Here is a 21,095-nt window from a genome sequence, read left to right as displayed (position 1 = left end):
CAGACAGCACACCGCCTATCTCACATTGTACTCTGCCAAACAAGAGGTAAATATATTGGTTGAACAGCCTGTTTAGCATGGGCAACTGAATGGACAGATCCAGACGAAGATGAGTATGTTCAAGACACAAAAACAAGAGCAAGATCCCATACTAAAAATCAATGGACAAGATACAAACAGCCTAGAGTGAAAGGGGCTGGAATCAGATGGGAAGTAAATAGAAGACTTGAGAGTCCAGGAAAATCAGCGGAAGATATTTGAAGATGGAAAAACATAGGCCAAATGCAGATTTGGGGATCATTGCTTTCTCTAGGTGGATGGGAAGAAGGACTGGTCATCTGCAGAGCATGGGTACTAATGGAACACTACAAGCCAACTATTGACATTGTAGAGGATGGATGCAAACCTCTATGGCTGAGACTTGCTAAACTACTGACATGGGTCGAAAACAAAGGAGGGCCCTACAGTGCCTTTAGATAGTGCAAAGCTATGTTTCAGAAAGAATGGCACAAGAAAACTTGGAGAAAGCAAGAAATGTGGTTAAATCTTTGATGTGCCAGGAATGAGCATTGGAACAGCAGTGATAATGGATCACGACTGGGCATGTGGATCCAGAACTTAGATGAAACTACCCAAGGATTGGGGAGGACTATGTTCTATAGTGAATGTTCATGTTCCACCATTGGTGATTCCTAAAGGCGACCTGTATATTGGCGAATTTCCCAGAGCAGATGCTCACCTGAGGGAGAAGAGATCTGCTGAGCTCCTGATTCGAATGAAGAGAGAGAACTATTTCTCAGCCAAGTCAATAGAAGCCTTTGATTATATCCTCTATGAGCACAGATTGTTCGGCAAGACTTCATTTATATTCACGATAATATTCATGCCCAGGATCCAAACAGATACAAATACCAAGTGGTTACAAATAACCAGATGGGAAATGTTTCAGACATTCAACACTACCATAAAGGGAATTAATGCTATCAAGGAAGAGCTGAGAGCCATACGACTGATGACACTTTACAATAGGTACGTCCTGGACATGATCACAGCTATGGATGGAGGTGTTTGTGCCAAATTTGGAGAATCATGTTGCACATGTATACCTTCTCATGATGACGAGAATGGCACCTTAACAGAGGCCATATTGATGCTGGCGAAGTTACACAGCCAGATGATAGACGAAGTGGAAGACATTGCTGATGACAGTTGGTTTGGATCACTCTTTCCGTGGGTTCCACAATGGATGGCAGACATATTCAAGTTTCTTGGAGCCCTGATAGTAATGTTATTGCTTGGATTCTGTGTGATCAGGTCAATAATCTCACAATGCAAGAAGACTGCATAGAAAGCTGTGGGAATTAAGATCATGATTGATGTCGAATCAGGATGGAAGACTAAAGATCTGACAGATGAAGAAATTAGAGATTACGTGAAGACCATAATGCATGCACCTAAGGGAACAAAGTTCTTGTACTTAAAGAACCACAAGAAGTATGTGAGGAAGTGGATTTACTGCAGTCCAAGTGGAAAATGCATGCTAATGTCCTGGAATCAAGATGAGCATGTGAAACCAGTAGGCTGTCATAAAGATATGGGTCCCAAAGAAGCATTTCTTCAGACAAGGATGTCTTGATGTAAAGACTGATGCGACAGTGGTCGATGAATCGCCCAGAGGGGGGGAGTGTAGAGGTGGAGCCAAGTACCCCCACCCAAAGCTCCTCCCCCATGTTGCCTATATGTTGGGAGTGTGAGACATGTGTAATGCCAGTGAGAATACCTATACCAAAGAGAATCCTGGAAGTAAGATTCCCATTGAGGAAGCCATACATGCATAATTGATAATATGATGGCCATTTGAATTAAATCCCAGAGGCAGTGGGAAAAGCAAGCCAGGAAGCAGACTGTTGATGTCATACAGAGCAAAGATGTCACACACATGGGAAGATATTGAAGAATATAAGCATTCTATAGAAACAAAGGAGGGGATGCCAAGCATGAGCAACATTTCGGGCTTGGGATGAAGATGATCATGCTACAGAAATACTGAAGTTATCAAGTCATTTTATAATTGTCCAGTTCCAGCAATGCAAGTAGACAAAGTATTTGTAAAGGCTAGTTATGTAGTGAATAGATTGCGGTGATGTGCAAGTGTATATGTAAAGGAAACTTATGGACTTTGTATGATTCCACAACACACTTTAGACTTTAGCAGAGCTAGATTCAGTGAAAGGAAACATTTTCAGTGTGTCGCAGTTAGAAAATGGAAGCTGAACCATTGAAGTGAATTAAAGAAGGGGTTTGGCTGGCTCAACACCAAGAAGTCAAGGCCACATTGGGCCTGAATGTGCATACAATGGTTACAGAACATGTGAAAGAACAGAACTCATGTCTTAAATGAGGAGCGAGAATATTGAAGACGTCAGAGGTTCATCATTTAATAGTATTTTAAATGCAATAAGACACAAAAACATGGTCTGCAGTCACATGGTTGGATGACAATAGATACTAAAACAAGCTGTATCGAAACTGAGGAGACAGAGTATCCTCTACTTCCTAATATTCTTCAGCACAGAGAACATTTTCAAGGCTGAGTTCAAAGCCTTAATTGACTGGCAGAGTGTAAGGGTGATGATAGATGACAGGGCCAATTGGTGGGAAGTTATGGTTATGACCAGCCCACTAGCACCTGGATAATAGCCTGCATGCTGCTTCTGTAGGTGGAATATTACAGAGGGGTACAATAGTGCCAACCAATTATAGAGGGCCACATAATAGAGAGCCCTATAGTTTGTATAACCAATAGGACGTTGTTTATTTGATGACGTTCGAAGAAACCTGCACTAAGGGAGGGCTTAGTTGCCCCATCTGATGTTAGATGCCCAATCACTTTCCTGACTAGTATGGACCATATACCTAGATGTTCCTTGTAAGCCTATCACCATTCCAAATAGGGTTTTGTAGTTTGCAACATAGGTAGGCGTCAATGATGACAAGTTTTCATTATAAAAGTAGTTTTTTTAATGTGTTGCATTTAGTGTGAAGATTGCGCGAACATGTTGATGTTCGTCGTAACTCCCTATTTTAGATAATTGATATTAAAACAGTCGCACTTTGCCAACTTCCTGAGTCAGTTTGGTTATTGATGTTTGAGTATATTCTTAATCTCCATCGTCTCTTAGTTTAGCTATCTCGTCTTAAAGGGCTTGGTTGGATACCCCAGTTCAGTTTGAAATAATGTCTGCTTTGGATTTCTGTTCCTGGAACAGCAAATACGAATGTGGATGTTCTATTGAAGTTATTTTCAGAGGGAAAAGGTCACAGCATTGTGAAGGTGCACACATCGGATGTCTGCAAGTCACATGTTTACAGATGGATGTATACTTGGCAAAAATGTGATCATTCTCAATGGCTTGATGTACAGCACTCCAACAATTAAGCTTTCGTGTTATGCACGTTTTATGGCATGTCAAAATGAACCAGTGATTTTCTTAACCTGGTACATTTTCATGGGTCATTAGGAAACTATGTATTGGTTAACTATTTTTTTCAGCTAAACATGTTACTATGCATGATCATCTTAAAGATGAACAGATTTTAATTTTGTGCAGTTAAGTATTTCAACCAATGGGGGCTTGTGTTTGTGTTTTTTTAAACAGAAATAAAGATTGTTTACAAAATATTATAGTATTTCAGATAATTCGACAGGGGAGGCCACATTGTCAGATCTCAGAATTCCACTGTTTCTCTATTTTCATCCCAATTACAGCTGTATACTGTCCTTTGCTTCTACATGGTGCATTTGACAAAATATGGGTGAAGCCATCTTGTCTGAGTTTAATATTTGACACAATTAGGGTTCTGATAATTCACAGTTTTGATAAATCTGTCAGATCAGATGAGTGGTCAGTTAGGCTACATTTAAAACTATATACTTCAAAGCATTAATCAGTGTGAATGAAAGGTTATGAATTTGCATATGTTATCCTTCATTCAGACATGTTCCCAGATGACTGGAAGACAAATTCAGTCTAATAACATCCCTGACACTGGGATCATTCTTGCTTTCTTATTTTATTCTATTTCATTCCTAGATGGGGCCTTCATTGTGTGCTGGATGAGGTCCTAACGAAAATGCACTATTGAAGGTAGGTGGCCATTTTTGTGAAATGTCACAATACCTTTCTCTGAGTATTTATGTTCATGATATTCAAACATTATCAATTGATTCTTGGGTTTCCATAACATCAAATATTCTGCAGACTGACTATTCATGTGTATGAGGTATACATTTGGCAATATAAGAGTTATGCCTAATGTCAGCCTTTATGACTGAAAAAGCACTCCTGGGATACTTACCACTATCCTTGCATTGACACTGTTCATTAGAGAACACATCCACAGATCCAATTGGGCAACTGCTCTCAACGCGCTGATAAGCATCTAGCTCTTAAGAATGGGAATGCCTTACTATTATTATCTGCTAATCAGATTCACTGTTCATGTTTTCCTTTTTCGTGTTTGGATTGATGTGCCAATACCCAGTTTTTGACAAACTATAGCGTTGGTTTATTTTTACTTGTAGAAGTGATAAAGATTGTATGCCATTTTGTGTAACATATACTCTTATAGGTAATCATATTTGGTTAGCACATTTCTCAGTATGAATGGCACAGTGCCAAATGTTGTGTGTTAAATTTGACATTTACTTTAGTTGTGTACATATAAACAATTAAAGTCAAACATGTGATTTTATGACATCTTACAGTAGCAGTAACGTTCTAAAAGTAAACAGATTAAGCACCCTTAACTATGATACTACATGTTGCCAAAGAGTGCAACAGAGTTCCATGAGAACAATCGGGGGAAGGGCAGCAGGTAGGTGCTTTTATTCATGTATCAGAAATTGAAAGTGTCTTATTAAATCCACGTCATAGTTTGGTGGGTGGTAAGTTATTTTTAAAAGTAACACAGTGTCCTGTGATAATCCCCTGAAAAATATCATCTAAAACATAATTGATATTGAAGGTCGATCAAATCCTACTTTGTTCCCGAATCCAAAGCCTAACAATTCAACATGCATGAACTATACCCAGATTAATATGATACCTTAACATTGCATCAAACCATGATCTACTGGTGCACAAGGCCTTTGTGTATATTTGGAATGTCTCGAAATTGTCTCTAAATTAGTGCAGAGAAGTACGGAGATCAAGTTCCTTAACATGAAAAGTTATTTGTGCATGAAATAATACTGGGGGCAGTACAGAAATTAATCAAGGTTGGATGGTAATATTATAGTAATATGACTAATAATACATTCTATATTTAAAGACAGACACCCCTCTCTATAATAATATTGAAAGTGCATATGCTATAAATGTACCAACTAATAAACGTAAGATCTTCATTTAATAATAATAAAAATAAATGTTACCTTCAACTTCTGTTCGTCTTTGGGATCTGGTAGACTGGCAATTTTTTTCTCAATGTCATCCAAGCATTTCGATAGGTCATCAGCCTGCCTCTTATACTGATACCACTGGTGGGAGATCTCTAAAGCCTTTTTCCTTCTTTGAGATCTCAGATCCTATGTAAATGATAGACATGTTTAGAATAGAAAGCCTTTTGACAAAACACATCAGTTTCTCTGTCTCGCTCATCATATCAAAGGGTACGAGAGAGAGTAAGATTGAGAGAGACTGTGAAATGTGGTAAAAGGAGAGATTTGCAGAATAAAGGTAGCAGATGTGTGTAATCTCAAAGTATCATACAGAGCTTATTTTAATTTGCACCAGTAAAATTATAACAATTTGTGAAATAAACTAAAGGTATGCTTATTGATAGTTTGTACAAATACTGTTTTGTTCTCTAAACCGGATTGATTTTCTCTGAAGGGTATGGACATTGTCATATCTTTCAGTCTCTAAAATACAGAAGCTGTCACAATCGAAAAGGCAAGGCTCAAAACCATTACGATTAGAATGTGAATAGATCATAATTGAAAGTCTTTCCTGCTGCAAATACTGTTCCGAAAAGATAAACAAGCTGCATGTTACACAGTGTTAACTAGCAGCCATCTCGAGAAGCTCACATCCCGTTCAGAGCCACAAAGCCATGCCTTGTGGGTATGCAAATTAGATGAAAGTCTTGCACATTTAGCTCCCAGTGAGATCATTGTCATTATGTTCAAGGTCTTCACTATTTTGTAGACACCTTTATCAACCACTTGCTAGGGTGCAAACATGTATATTTATCACCATGATTGGAGATCATCAGGGTGGTCCAAGTCTGACATCATTGCAATTGGAGCATTTGGGCATATTTACCAAGCACCTCTAATGTCATGGTTGGTTGACAAAACGTGAGGATAAAATATTCGACCTGTAATTTAAAATTGATTAGATAATTTCTCACATTTGGAAACCCACCATAACACTGATTGTGTTTGATTAGCACCCTAGGAGGGAGGTGTGGTGGCCTCCCAGCCAATCAGGAGGCTTAGAACAAGGTCTTTACCTCATGGTAAAGCCTCTGCTCTGAGCATCCTCAGAAACGGTGGGCTGTCATCTTCTCTGCTGGGATTCAGGTAATTACGACCCCTCGCTCCCTTTCCCCAGCCACCGCAATCCCCCCACTTTGCTCGGGGATTTCAAACAAGCCCAGACATTACCTGGGCGGTAAAGCCCCCGCCCATCAGGGTTTATTGCTTAATTATACAAACTAAGGGTAAATGCACCTTAAGTTATTTCACTGTTATAGGTTTGATCATGCTGGTCTTGTAAAATCCTTCTATTCAAATTTGTCTTCGTTTGCATTCAGTATTGCGTTGTGCGTGCTTCTTTGCAATTCTGTATTCTTTAGTGTATTCTCCAACTTGTTTAGCCACATCCTGCTTTGCCAGAGTAACCTGTGCACATCTGTGGGTCCTGCCTGCAAAACAAGGCTCCCTGGACATACAACCGTAATGGCATGACAGCCTGAAAAATGGTGTTCTGAAAGCTTGCACAGAGCAATGCCATCAGTTGTGATTAATTCAAAATATTCCAGCCACCAACCTTCAGTTTTGTTGGTATTAAAAATGCACTGGTATGTGCTATATTCCTAATTAAGGGGCAATTAAGTATTGTCCTCATGTAGTGTTCTTGGAATATTAAAGGCATCAAATGCTCTATAATTGTTGCAATTGCACATTGCAATTCAGCAAATGTTTACCTCCATCCAAAAGGTGGGCGCCAAGTTGCGTTCACCCACCCCAGTAAGGTAAAAACAATGTTGGCCTGATTCACATTATGGGAATATCCGATTAATAAAGGCTTTGGGAGTCAGAACTTGAGAGAAAAAAAGTGCAGGGGTCGACCAAACGAAGTGATGATATGGGCATCTCATTACTAAACCTTCTGTGCATTTTCCCTCCTGGTACATGAGCAAGGAGAACTACTTGTTTACTATGTGTACTTCTATTCCACACGCAGGGATGTTAATGCAATGTTTATTGTAAAAAAAGCAGGCAACTTTTTTTGTATTGCCTGTTTGCTATGAGCAACATCTGTAGCCGCTGAGAATTCACAATTAGTACCCGTGGGGGATAGCAGTCTCCCAGCCACTCAGGAGACTCGGAATGGAGTCTTTACAAAATGGTAAAGCCCCTATTCCAAGCCACGTTGGAAGCAGGAGGCCGCCATCTTCACCTCAAGCATTTCAGTTGTGCTCCCCCCAACCTTTCCCCTCTTCCCAACCCCAATTTCCACATCTCAACCCCACCCAATTAACTTGTGTTCCTTTGTCCCTCACCAGCACTGTGAGCACTCTGTTTTCCCAGCGTATTTCTGTCCCAGCAAAGGCGCATTGGAAAAGGAGAAGAGACTAAATGCAGTTCCCTTCTCCCCTAATCCATGGTGGGCATCTTCTTTTGTATTTGTTTTTTTTTAAGATGAGAAACGGCGACTGTACCATTTATCGACTTTAATAAAAACAACTATTAGCATCCCGTTAAACACGCCGGGATGCTAACAGAGATATACCCCTCGGGGTGGGGGCTTTACCGGCAGGTAATGCTTGTGCTAACGTTCGCTCTGGCTTTTAACTGGCCCAGTCATTACCTGGCCCAGTAAAGCCCCTGCCTATTGGGGTTTATTGCATAAATATGTGGCCACCCTTAACAATCTAATGCAGAATAATTTAGAATGTATAGGGATGACTTCACTATAACTCGTGTCACTGATCATTCATTGCCCAACTAAATGTCACCTAGACTATTTAACTATCTATGGTGTGCAACTATGCAACTACTTATGGTATGCAAACTCAATGTGCAACATCACATACTGAAACCATTTGCTCTGAGATACGAGACTGCCCGATTCATGGAAAAATCTATATAACCAAAAAGTCCTTACCATGAGAGCATTATGCTTCGTTTTCAACAGCTGCTGTTTCGTCTTTATTTCTTCGCGTTTTCTCTCGTCTGTGAGTCTATGCTGGAGGTTATCTCCTCTTTGCAGCAGTTCTTTTACAGAGCCCTCAGTATCATCACCCTGTAAATGAATAAATAAAAAACATCGTCGGTTTCCTTCTAATGTTAACTATTGAAATTATAAACTGGAAACGATGCACCTGCCCTTTTACAACACAACCAATGTATATAGGCAAGCCCCATTCTGTATGCGTACAACAAAAGCTCAAAGCAGCAAAGCATCCTTGCTCGTCTCCATTACAAAAAATAAAGTCACATATGATTGGCAAGTAAGAACCGTTTACTGCAGGCAGCATGACATATTTACAGAAATAAGAAAGGGTTTTCTGAAAATTATGACACACATTAATTGGATGCAAATAATTTGTTCAATATTTGAGTATGATGCCAGAAGCTTCAAGCTTCAATGATGGTGACAGGGGAAAAAATGCTTCCGGCACCACCTTTACAACTCATAATAAGGTTGACATATCTTAACATTGCATCATCCATCAGCTTGGGATTTTGTTCTCAGTAGAACGATGCCATCTTTCACTGCTATATTGCTATCCTAATTCAAGAAACCAAAATAATACACACCACAAGTTTATTGGACGCAATGACAGTCATTCTTTTGTGGAAAACCAGTGCTGTCCCTGATTACTCAGTATCCAGTCTATCCATCGAAAATACTTTCATCGCATTAAAATCCAATGATATGTATTCATTGAAAGCCTTTTCCATCGAAATGCGCTTTCATTGAATACATTTTGATGGATTGATGAAAGGGTTAATTTTTGAAAATGGGGGTTGGGGTGAGAGGTTAGGGAAAGGGGACCCCTGGGAGTTGGGGGGCGTAAAAGGAGGGACCCCCATTAAACACAAGCTAGAGGGAGCATTCCAGTGCTGAAATACTTTATAGATTTCAGCACTGGACAGCTCCCTCTGACTGGTGTAGTGTGTAGTCATATAGGGAAAGGGGACTCCTGGGAGTTGGAGGTGTTTGGGGGGGTTAGCCCTTCCCCCATTAAACATAAGCTAGAGGGAGCATTCCAGTGCTGAACTACATTATAGATTTCAGCACTGGACAGCACTGGACAGCTCCCTCTGACTGGTGTAGTGTGTAGTCATTTAATGTTATATTGAGCTTTCCAGTGCTTAAATTTGAACAGCTCCATATAAGATGTGTATTGTGCATTTTCATTTTATTTTCTTGGACTACGGACCTTTATTATATTTAATTGGAGCCCCCCAATAAAATAAAAGTGCACACTACGAATCTTCAGATTTAAGCAGTGGACAGCTCCATATATCGTTAAAGCGTTTTACATGTTCCATCGATTTTCCATGCAAGAAATGCAAAGTGTTTATGTAACGAAACCCTTTTCGATGAGAGGGGTTCTATGCCTAAACACTTTACACTTTATGTATGGTAATTCGATGGAAAACTTTTAGTTGCATACATTTCGATACATTCTTTTTTTTTAAAACTCTTTTTATTGTTACCGAAGGTCAACACAGATTAAACTCATTGCACCCGCATATGCTGGTACATACAATACAATAATTGTTAAAGGCATAGATCAGAGATCATAAAAACAATTTACACAGGCAGTTCCTCATCAGAGGCCATTTCACATAGGTACATTCTGAACAGGGCCCATATGTCCTTGGGGCGACATCTCGTTGTCACAGTCATGGTGTATTGCTCCTCACATTCGTTTATGTAGGCCAGATCACGAATGAAATGTTCAGTTTCTGGCGGAGAGGTACTTGTCCAACATCTCAGTATACACCGTTTGGCCACAGCACAAGCCACATTGAACAGTCATCTGATCTTTTCACCTTGTTTGCCTATATCTCCGAACAAGTATTTCGGTGGATGCATGTCCGCAGGGACTTGTGTAATGTCTTCAAGTATTCCCGCCACCTCTCTCCAGAACGTAGCAACTGGGGGGCATTCCCAATACATGTGATATGCTCCCGCTTGGCTGGCCTTGCATTTAGGGCAGTCCCCCGAGTGGGTCGTTGAGAACTTGGCCATCTTTGCAGGAGTGTAGTGCAGTCTATTTAAGATCTTGAACTGAATAAGTCTCAGCCCTGCGTTCATGGATACAGCTTTGGTAAGCATACAGTATTTCGCCCATTTTTCTTCTGGGATATTCAAGTTCAGGTCTTCCTCCCATTTGGCTTTTACCTGGTTTGTTGTGGGTGTGGGTAATTGTACCAATGCATAAAGTTTAGAAACTCCCAGCCCCGAACCAGATGTGGCGGCTTGTATGCAAGGATGGGATGGTGGCTCGTCCGGGAAGAGTGGCCAGCGTGCATTGAATGCAGATTTCAACCTATGATATTCAAGTGTTTTGGTTGGTCCCCCTCCTAACGCCTCTCTGAGTTCCTCGAGCGTTACAAATCTGCCATTTGGGAACATGTCCCGCATTTGGATATCCCTGTCTGGGTCCCAGTGTCTTTGTATCGTCTTATCCAATGTGGGTGGTATGCCGGGGTATTTCAAAAGGGGTATATCTGGGTCATATGGGATATCTATCTTCAGCTTTTTATATAATGCCTTCCATGCACGTACCGTGGTCCCGACTGGATAGAAGGGGCAGGGATCTTTGTATTGAGAATAAAATATTATAGAACAGAGGTCTATGGGATGTGCTGCAAACTTCTCAAGCCATATATGGGGCGATCTATCCTCGGGGTCATACCAATGCTTCGCGAACTGCGCCTGCGCTGCAAGATAGTATAGCTCGAAATCCGGCGCGGCTAGCCCTCCTGTACAATAAGGTTCAGTGAGTTTTTCCCATTTCATTCTAGGGGTTTTCCCGTCCCATGCAAAGGAGACCACCATTGATCTTATTTTTTCAAAGAAGGTTTTGCCTGGCCGGATTGGTATATTAGTGAATAAATATAATAACTTAGGGAGCACGACCATTTTAAGGATTGCAACCCTGCCATTCAGGGATATGGGTAGCTTGGCCCATGTTTGCAATTTTGTCTTCAACGTTTGCATTATCGTTTCATAGTTGTCTGCAAAGAGTGTCCTTTTTTCTCGGGACACTAGCACGCCTAAATATCGGATGTGTCTGGTTGCCCACTTAAGGTTTCCCGTGGATCCCGGGCATGTGGTTTGAGGTGTCAGTGGTAGTATTTCAGATTTTTCGTTATTTATTTTATATCCCGAGTATTTAGCGAATTCATTTATATCTTGCATTACAGGTGCCAGATTGGTCTCAGGGTTCCTAAGGTATAATAAAGTATCATCCGCATATAGAGGAATCGATTGGGGTGGGTCGGACATTCTTATTCCTTTATCCCCGTGTTTTAGCCTAATCATTATGGCCATTGGTTCAATAGTCAGTGCAAACAATATTGGTGAGAATGGACACCCCTGCCTGGTACCTCTGCCCAGTGCAAAGAATTCAGAGATCACCGTGTTTGTAAGGACCCTCGCCCCGGTTTTATTGTACAGTTATTTAACATAGCTGATGAAATTGGGACCCATTCCAAATCTTCCCAGTACTTCAAATAGGTACACCCAAGACACCGAATCAAATGCTTTCTCGGCATCCAGTGACACCGCCACAGCTTGAGCCTCTGGGTCGATCTGCGCCATTATTGCAAATAGTCTGAGCAAATTGAACACAGTGGATCTTGTAGGGATGAATCCATTCTGATCTGGATGAATCAGTGACGGCATGCTTGGTAGTAGTCTATTTGCCAGGACTTTAATGAGTGATAATGGTCTGTACGATGACATATCTTGTGGGGGACGGCGGGGCTTCAGTAAGACTGTTATTACAGCTTCTCGCATGGATTCAGGGAGCTCCCCAAGTTCCAGCGCTTCCTCCCATACTTTTAACAAAATTGGGGCAAGTTCCTTTACACATTCTTTGTATAGTTTCACCCCCAGCCCGTCAGATCCCGGGGCCTTTCCCGAATGCAATGCTTTTATGGCTTCTATGATTTCTTCCTCCGTGATTGGGCTATCAAGGGCCAGTCTTGTGTCTGGTGGCAGGGTCGGGAATTCCAGGTCATTCAGGTATGCCTGTATTTCCGGTACAGTTTTCTCGTCTGCGTTTGAATACAGTTTATGGTAAAATTTCAGGAATTCAAGATTAATGGATCTGCCCCCGGTCACCATTCCACTCTCCGTGCTTTCAATACATGTTATCGGAGTGTGTTGGCGATCCGCCCTCATGATGTTGGCCAGAGCTTTTCCCGCCTTGTTTCCCTCCCCGTATCTACGTGCCCTGGGTGGGGCTGCTATGTATTGCAGTTCTCTCATGGCTAGCTTATTAAATTCCTTTAGGAGATGATTTATGTCAGCTAACGTATCCTTATTTCGGGTCTCGCTATAAGAGTTCTCTAATTGCCAAAGCCGTGTTTCTGTTTCAGTTAGTTCCTGTCTCACCGCTTTAAGCAGCCCCGAGGACATGGAGATCAGAGTTCCCCTAACCCAGACCTTAAAAGCCTCCCATAATGTTGAATATTTATCCACCGTTCCCATATTGTTGTTAAAGAATTCCTCCATTTCTATAGTAGTGCCTCTGCGACATTAGGGTCTTTGAGTATGTGTGTGGGCATTCTCCATCTTTTCTGAGGTTTCGGGACATCCCCAAACTTCAAGTCCAGGGATATTGGGTAGTGGTCAGATAATGTTCGTGGGTATATTTCACAGCTTTCTTACCCTCCCAACATGTCTTCCGACACCCACCAATAGTCTATAGGAGATTCCGAGTCATGTATGCTCGAATAGTACGTGTACTCCTTCGCATCCGGATGCAGTACCCTCCAGGCATCTCGGAGCCTCAGCTGTGGCATAACCTGATCTAGGATTATTTGATGCTTTAGACCGCACCCGCTTGGCTCTGGAGGATCTGTCTAGATCTGGGTCTAGTATTAGATTGAAATCTCCCCCCCAGACAATACTAGTAGTATCTAGTGTAATCAATAATTCCAGTATATTGAGATAAAAGTCTGGGTCATCTATTTTGGGGCCATAGGTGTTAACCAATGTGATCGATTTCCCCGCAACCTCTCCCCAGATCAGTACATATCTCCCCAGAGGGTCTTCTTTATGTCCTTTGGTCTGGAATCCCAGTGATGGATGTAGTATAGTCATGACTCCTCGTGCCTGAGTGGAATATTCTGTGTGGTATCTTTGCTTGCCCCATGCGGCCAGTATACTTGTGTTGCCGGGGCCCTGTGTATGTGTCTCCTGTAACATGACTATATGGGGTGAATATCTATTAATGTAAGTTCCTATTTTCCTAGTTTTGGAGGGTTTGTTCAGCCCCCTGACGTTCCATGACAGCAGTCTGATTTTCATCCCCTTGCCATTGTCAGTGCCATCCGCCATCGTATCTGCTCACTATGACAGTGTTATCCAAATACCGTACAACGTGCCTGGCGCAATTATCTGTTTGACCTTCAACAAAACAACTTTTCAACTTTTCAACAAAAGGTCAATTTTCTCCCTTTCCCCGCCACCCCCACCCCCATCATCCTCCACAACTGGATGATTTAACCTTACAAACTGTTGGAGATCTCCTGGGGTTGCCATGTTGTCGCTGTGTGGCCGCCCGCTCGAGCCCGCAGTCCGACTTCCACGTTTTCCTGTGGCGCATCACCGATTATTTTGTCACATTCCTGTTCCGTTTCTGTGGTAGGCACTTTCTTTGATTCCCCCTGCCTCAGGGTATCATCGGTCCGCCTCGGGGCGGGGTCCGCCATTTTGATCCGGGCCCCGGCCTACTGGGGGAAGAGGTATATGTGACTCGATATAGGCCATTGCAGCCGCCAGGTTCTCAAAAAAGTGTGCTCTTCCTCCGTGCTGAATACGCATTTTGGCAGGGAATATTAATGCATACTGGACCTGACGTGCTCGTAAAAGTTTTTTCACCGGTTCGTAGGATCGTCGGTTGGCCTGAACGCCTGCCGAGAAAACCGGGTACATGTGGATACGGTTCTCCTCATAATGTAGCGTACCTTGCTCACGGCCTTTTTTAAGAATCGTATCTCTGTCCCTGTAATTTAGGAGGCGCGCTATGATTGTGCGGGTCGCCCTGGTTTTGGTGTCGGAGCCAGTGTGTGATGTGCCCTTTATATCAGAAAGTGTTCCAAAAAAATTCCAGATCCTAATAGGGTCCGTAGGAGATCTTCTACTTGTTGTTCCATAGCTCCCTTGCCGAATTTTTCGGATACCCCAACAATTCTTATGTTGTTTCTTCTTGAGCGAGATTCGAGATCCTCGCATTTAGATTGTATTCGGAGAAAGTCGTTTTTTAGTTGCGATATGTCTCGAGCATGGCCTGCAAAGGTGTCCTCGTTGTTACTGATTCTGCCTTCAGCTTCTGTTATTCTGGAGCTTTCTTTATCTACTCTTGCCTTCAGTGAGCCAATAGTTGAGACAATATCGTCCAGTTTCACGTTTATCGCGAGGAAGCCATTTTGTACAATCGTGGTTAACTTGTCGACCTCACTTACAGCTTCAGGTCCGATGTTAGGGGCGGCGGATGTTTCTGCCATCGGCTCCGTCCCTTGGCTGTTGGCGAACAAGTCCATTGGGCCCCTTTTCCTAGCCCCCGCTCCTTTCGTCGGTTTATCAGGCATCAGTGTGCTGTCCTCGTGGCCAGGGCCTGCAGTCTCAACCTGAAGCACTCACAATACATAGCTTAATGGCGGGTTTGGTACGTGTCGCTTGGGTTACTGTGCCGTCTACACTTCTCACCCGTTCCTGCCGCACCTTCACTGCTAGTCTTCCCTCCACAGACACGTTGGTCGCCTCAGCTTGTGGGAAGTGGTCTTTGGTTCATTCGCTTGTCGATGTCGGATCGCCGGACCTCTATGGTCTGCTGGCTAGAGCGTCTGCGGTCACTTCCGCTACCCGTGTGGATCTGAGAGGCGGCCCGCTTTCCCAACTCCCACCGCCAACAATTGCATGCGCTCTGTTTCCATCCTACAATAGCATTTTTCTTCCGGATTTCTGCCGTTGGATGCAGGATTGTTCCGCTGCATCCTCCACTCTTCAAAATCATCCGCGGTGTGCTCCAAGTTAGGATGGTTTTGTTAAGGATATTCGTCGGGATGGAGCTTGCGCTCTAGGCGGCCATCTTGTATCGCGCTGAACAGCGCCCCCCACATTTCGATACATTCAATTTTCAATGGAATGCATTCCATGAAAATACTATCAACCCGATTACTCCTGGTATCAATCAGCCAGACGTCTACTGTATTGATTACGACATGAATAGCCTTCCCCTAACGCCAGCCATGGTTTGTTACATAATTGGAGACATGGGCACAACCAACAACCACTACATAGAAATGTGACATCTAGGACGAATGCCTATACTCGACTCTCAGTTATCTCATTAGCTTTTTCACCGGGCAAAGGGTCTGGAACGCTGCCAAATTGAGGTAGGTGAAACTAAACAAGCCCAACGCTGAGGTGGTGTTTTTTATTAAATGATTCCAAAATCCTGAAAAACACCACCACACCAGGACCTGTATCGAAGGAATAATTGTGGGCTGTGCATTAAAATGTAGCATTCCACTGTTGTATGAAATGGCTGGATCGGAAAGAGAAAAAAAGAGAAACACGAAACCATAAAACACACATATGCTCTTTTAAGCTTTGTTCAGGCTCAATTAACTTGTCTGAAATTGCTAGAGTGCACCTGTGGCATTCTTCTATGAACCCATTTTAAATGTCAGAGCAAGACCCTCTCTATCTGCGTCATTCCTCCTTACCATCTCTTTATCAAAGTCTTCCTCTTTCAGATTCACCCCCTGCTGAATTTCAGCCTCCAGTGGTTCAAGTAATTTCAGCATATCAGAGTTGAACTGCTCAAGTTCCTTCAGAGGAACCACGACCTAAAATAAAAACAAATTGTGAATTTAGAAGGCATTATAATTCAGCAGCAACATAAACAATCCACGAGCATGTGTTTAACTCCCCGCTGCTAAACTAATGGTGCACAACGTCGTCCATTAGACTGGCCGTCATACAGTTCCATCATTGCTTATATAGCGATCCACAAATGTCACCACAGAGCAATGACCGAAACAACCCCTTTCACTCTTTCTTCCTTTCCATATGTTTCTCATGGCACAGTCAATAATAATGACTGCTTATGAATTATGGAATTTCACAACCTATCGTCATAACATTCTGAAATGTTGAAAAGCGCTTTAAAGCACTTCACCTGTGTATAAGTGCTCTATAAATAAACAATTAACAATTTACAATTATACAATGTCTTTGCCCAAATGGGAGCCTTTAGTAAGTTGCAGTGTGTTGCTGTTAGAATACTCACAAACTATTTGTGATTTAAGGGATAGTATGTCTCCACCAAATTCGGCACTCTTTTGCCATGCAGACTAAATAATATAGGGCTTGATTCATGGAAGCCGTTTTGTAATGGTGCAATCCCATTGGAAAATGTTCTGTGAATCAGGCTATGTCTCGTCGAAAGCCATGTGCCATGTGATTGCTGATCAAAGATCACCAAACACACTATCCCTTTGTTGACAAACTTCTCAACCCGCTTTGACACACATTGTTATCTTTATATAAAAATACCGCCCAGAGATCGACCCGAAAAACGCCTAAAAAAGCCTCCATTGCGCCATGGTTATGCACCTTGATTACTACAGCTGCATATTTTCTTTTTGCACGTTTTTGAGACTAATTACAGGCAATCCTATTTCAAATGACAATGCCAAACCACTGTTCAGTCCAAATAGTTCCACGTTCATGTGCACATTTTCCACACCGACACTTTCTCTCTGCATCCACCTAGCACTGATCATCTTCAAGTATGCACAGCATCTCACACTTGTATATTTTGTTCATGTGGTACTCAATTTATTGATGACTTCATTTTCATTAACCCACCATTGCCAATGACATTGTGCCCTCTGTACAGCATCTACGTTTTTCTAGACTCAATTTTGGTGGGACCCTGTCGAATGGCTTCAGACTGTCTCCTTTACTTGCTGCTTTCTAATTTTCTGGACTACCAGGCCCACCCCATTCACCTTTCTAAATCTCCCATCTACAGTGAGAAATACAGAGAATCGTGAACTCTAGCACTGAGCCATAAAAATGTACTGTCGACTCTCCAAAATTAAGTAAATAGAATGTGTTAAGAATGCCATATTCCGACAATGTTACCGGTTTTTCTCTAACACATACTCCCCTCAATTTTACTAGCTGAAAATTCCACATATGGAAGTAAGAAAATGTACCTTTATATTTTTTAGTAGTTTATAAGAACAGATTCTGAAACACTGCATATCAATGCAGTATTTTGTGGTGATCATCAAAGAGAAACCGAGAGAAAATCAAAGTCTATTTCTAAACCCTTATTACATATCAGGTATCAAGTTTTCTTTATAGTCATCTTCGCTTGCTTACAATATTTATATAGCATCTTCTGTTACTTCCAAAACAGCATGTATTTTTATTTCGAAACACAGGATGAAGCATGTATCTTCTACCGTAGAGCCTCTTACTCTATGTTGTGAGCCTTGGGAAGCGCTTACTTCTACTTAGCATGTTACTTGGTGTTGGGGCTCCTTCAATCCTGACCTTCTTGAACAGAATCCTCCCTATCTCTGGGCCTTTATCTCCTTCTCATCCATATGACTCTGCACGAGAGGTCACATGGCCTTTATCAAGGGAGAAAGTGCCTTCTTTCCAGATTTCTGTCTGTGATGCTGATTATCATAGAAGAAATGCTTATTTTTGACCCCAGCTATCGAAAAAAAGTTAAAGCTTCATTACACCACATTTCCAAGAATGCAGCCTCAAGCATCTCCTACTCTCACAAAGTCTGTTTCCCAGAATGCAGCATCAGCCTTTTCTTTTTCATCCTCAAACTTTATAAAATATGAGATTAAAACTTTTCTCGAAATTAGCAGTCTTCATCTTTTAGTTGTATGTGCGGTGGCAGGATGTTCCCATATCCCAGCATACACTCTGTTTCCCGTCTCAAAGAATCACTGCCTTCAAATTATGAACAATATGGGCTTTGCACTTCACTCATACAGCACATCATGCCACTTGTCCCGCACATTCTATTAGTCTCTTGGTGGTACGTGCTTAATGGGATGTGATCTCAACTCCCCAAATGTCTTAAACCACTTCTTTCTTCATTACTGCTATCAAACAAACATAAGTAGAATGTCACTATCAGACAACATATATTCTCAGTTCTCATGGCAAAGACTTTCTAGATTTTCTTCTAAAAGTATTTTGGTAGCGTACATTTATTACCCGTATGCCAACATTATTTACCATATTTGTAAAACAAAGATGAACAAGCCATTTTCCATGAAACCCATATATATATGATTACCCATGCAAGTCTTCAGATTATGTTCAGTGCAGTATTTGAATACTTAAATTGCTTTCATATGCCCTCTTTTGAAATGTGTGAGTCCCAGGGATGGCATTTCGGGGTCGCCAGTTCTTTTACTATGATATGATATGATATGATATGATATGATATGATATGGCATGTATAACGCTCCCATACACAGTGCTACCCCTGTGGTCTCCACTGCCACCCCTAAAAATAATGTAAAAAGTTGTTTTTGTTTCTTTTGTTTTAGATTGAAGCTCCTGGGCTATGGCCAGTGCCGTGTGGCTCTCTGTTTCTGGAGTGGCTGGAATTTATGTTGAGGCCTCTTAAAAAAAATTAAAAAAAGACAGTGGGCTCTACAAGTGTAAGTGACCCTAAATGAGAAAGAATAGGGATAACAAATAATTTGTCTTTCTGGAATTCTACACAATAATTGCTAGACTCATTAAAGGGGTGGAAGAATATGTTCTATCACTTCACATGATGTCACTTTGGGGTGAGGTCAAATGACATCACTTCGTGTGATGTCATCAGAGGTCAAGGGTCATGTGGTATCACGTCCGCTACCCCTGGCATTTTGGTGAAATTACATCCCTGGTGGGTCCCCACGGTAAAATAAGGCCTGTTACATGGCTCTGTGGTGTTAGCACACGTTACAAACACTCTGTGATAACCTGCTCATCACAGGTTCAAATTCCAGCTTCAATTAATCGGCGAGGTCAGCAAAATGAGTACTGATTTGGATAAGAATAAAAGCTATTTTTCATAGATAATTGAGTATGTGGTGCATTTTGTGACATTAATCATTTCATTTTCTGTGCTGATGGAAATTTACTGCAAAGGGAATATTATAAACCTGCCAGGATATGACTACTGTAGAGAGTGTGAAAGCATTGTGTTATGCTCGTGCTGAGTTCTGGATAAACATCACTATGTGGGGTGGTGAAGGCCGCTAATGGCCCGCCAGCCCAAGCAACATAGGACCTTGTTCCGGGTGTTAACCTGGCCTCACACGATTGGCCAAACGTTCTCCCCCGACGGCAAACGTGCCACTTATTATAAAGGGGTGAATGTTCAGTTACATGCTTTGGTGTTGGAACAATGAGTGGCACCGTTCCTAAGGTACATTAATATGAAATTAAAGGTATACGATTGCCTTATAAATATGGCTAATCAATACGATGATGGGCTAATTATTTAAATATTGTATTTCAACTGATTAGACTTAGCCCATGTTGGCATGCACAAGCTACACATAGGTACATTCTACACATATCGACTTTCGCATTGAGACTATTATATTTTTCAAATTCCATGGTTATTTAAGAAAGAATGTGTATTCTTTGTCTAATAAATGGATCTAATTGTTTTGAATAATTGTCTGTAGTTGCATATGCGTGTAGCATGAATGCAAATGAAATATTTGGATCTGGAATTTTGTAAGTCATGAATCGTTTATAAAATGTGTTTCATTTCCGAAACCCAAAACAATTATGAATGAATGAATGACTCAATAGCAGCATCTTCCTCTGACACATGCTGAAAAGAGCACTAGGGATGCAGCCTTTTGGAAATATGAAACAAGTTCATCTCTGAATCAGGTGTCTTAAAAGAGAACTAGGGATTTTTTAGATGAAGCATCAGTGCTTGTCAACACTGGACAGTGAAGAGGTTAATATTGTGCTGTGGTTATTAGCAAGGACGATGGTGGATGCCCAATGAGTCTGCAACTGAAGTGGAAAAGAAACGATGACAGGCTCATCCGTTAATAGATTCCCTTCACCTGCTGTGAAGGTGGCCTGCAGACTTTCTTGTAATCTCTCGAAATGGACTACAGCCTCAATGATGTGGAAACGCATGCCATCTTTCAATTACTGGAGAGAGGTAACAGGGCGTGACTCCAAAATGTGGAGAGGGCACACATTACTTAAAGGAAGTGTTCGGTATTTAAAAAGAGGACCAGATGAAATAATGCAATGCAGTGTATGCTGAAACTGATGATTAATATGTGGGTGCCTATTTCACGTCCCTGAATGCATGATACAACCAATTACATAACACGCTATGTTTGACTTACAAAGTTAATTCACATTAGTTATTTTGATGTGAAATATATTTATTTCCAGAAACAAAAAAGTTTTACTCTGAATCGGTGCATTAATCCAATATACATGAATTCACATTGGAGCAAAATGTTATTTAATAATAAATGTTGAATAAAAGTGTTTGGCCGAGCGTGGCCACGACTGCAGACTGCTGCT

General features: G+C 41.6%; 1 protein-coding gene across 9 annotated transcripts in view; it reads right to left on the bottom strand.

Moving 5' to 3' along the window:
* DMD (dystrophin) overlaps positions 1-21,095 on the bottom strand; it is a 7,616,828-nt gene that overhangs the window by 4,443,247 nt on the left and 3,152,486 nt on the right. For all 9 annotated transcript variants that reach the window (XM_069639082.1, XM_069639084.1, XM_069639079.1 and 6 more), the window contains 3 exons: positions 16,217-16,339; positions 8,400-8,537; positions 5,438-5,590 (listed from right to left, as the gene is read on the bottom strand). In XM_069639082.1, the coding sequence (XP_069495183.1) occupies positions 5,438-5,590; positions 8,400-8,537; positions 16,217-16,339 (414 nt within the window). The remainder of the gene's footprint in view (positions 1-5,437; positions 5,591-8,399; positions 8,538-16,216; positions 16,340-21,095) is intronic.

Source organism: Ambystoma mexicanum, chromosome 7q (genome assembly GCF_040938575.1).
Source record: "Ambystoma mexicanum isolate Mex_15411 chromosome 7q, UKY_AmexF1_1, whole genome shotgun sequence".
Taxonomy (NCBI): domain Eukaryota; kingdom Metazoa; phylum Chordata; class Amphibia; order Caudata; family Ambystomatidae; genus Ambystoma; species Ambystoma mexicanum.
The sequence above is the reverse complement of the archived record's forward strand: the minus strand, read 5'-3'. Positions and strand labels throughout refer to the sequence as shown.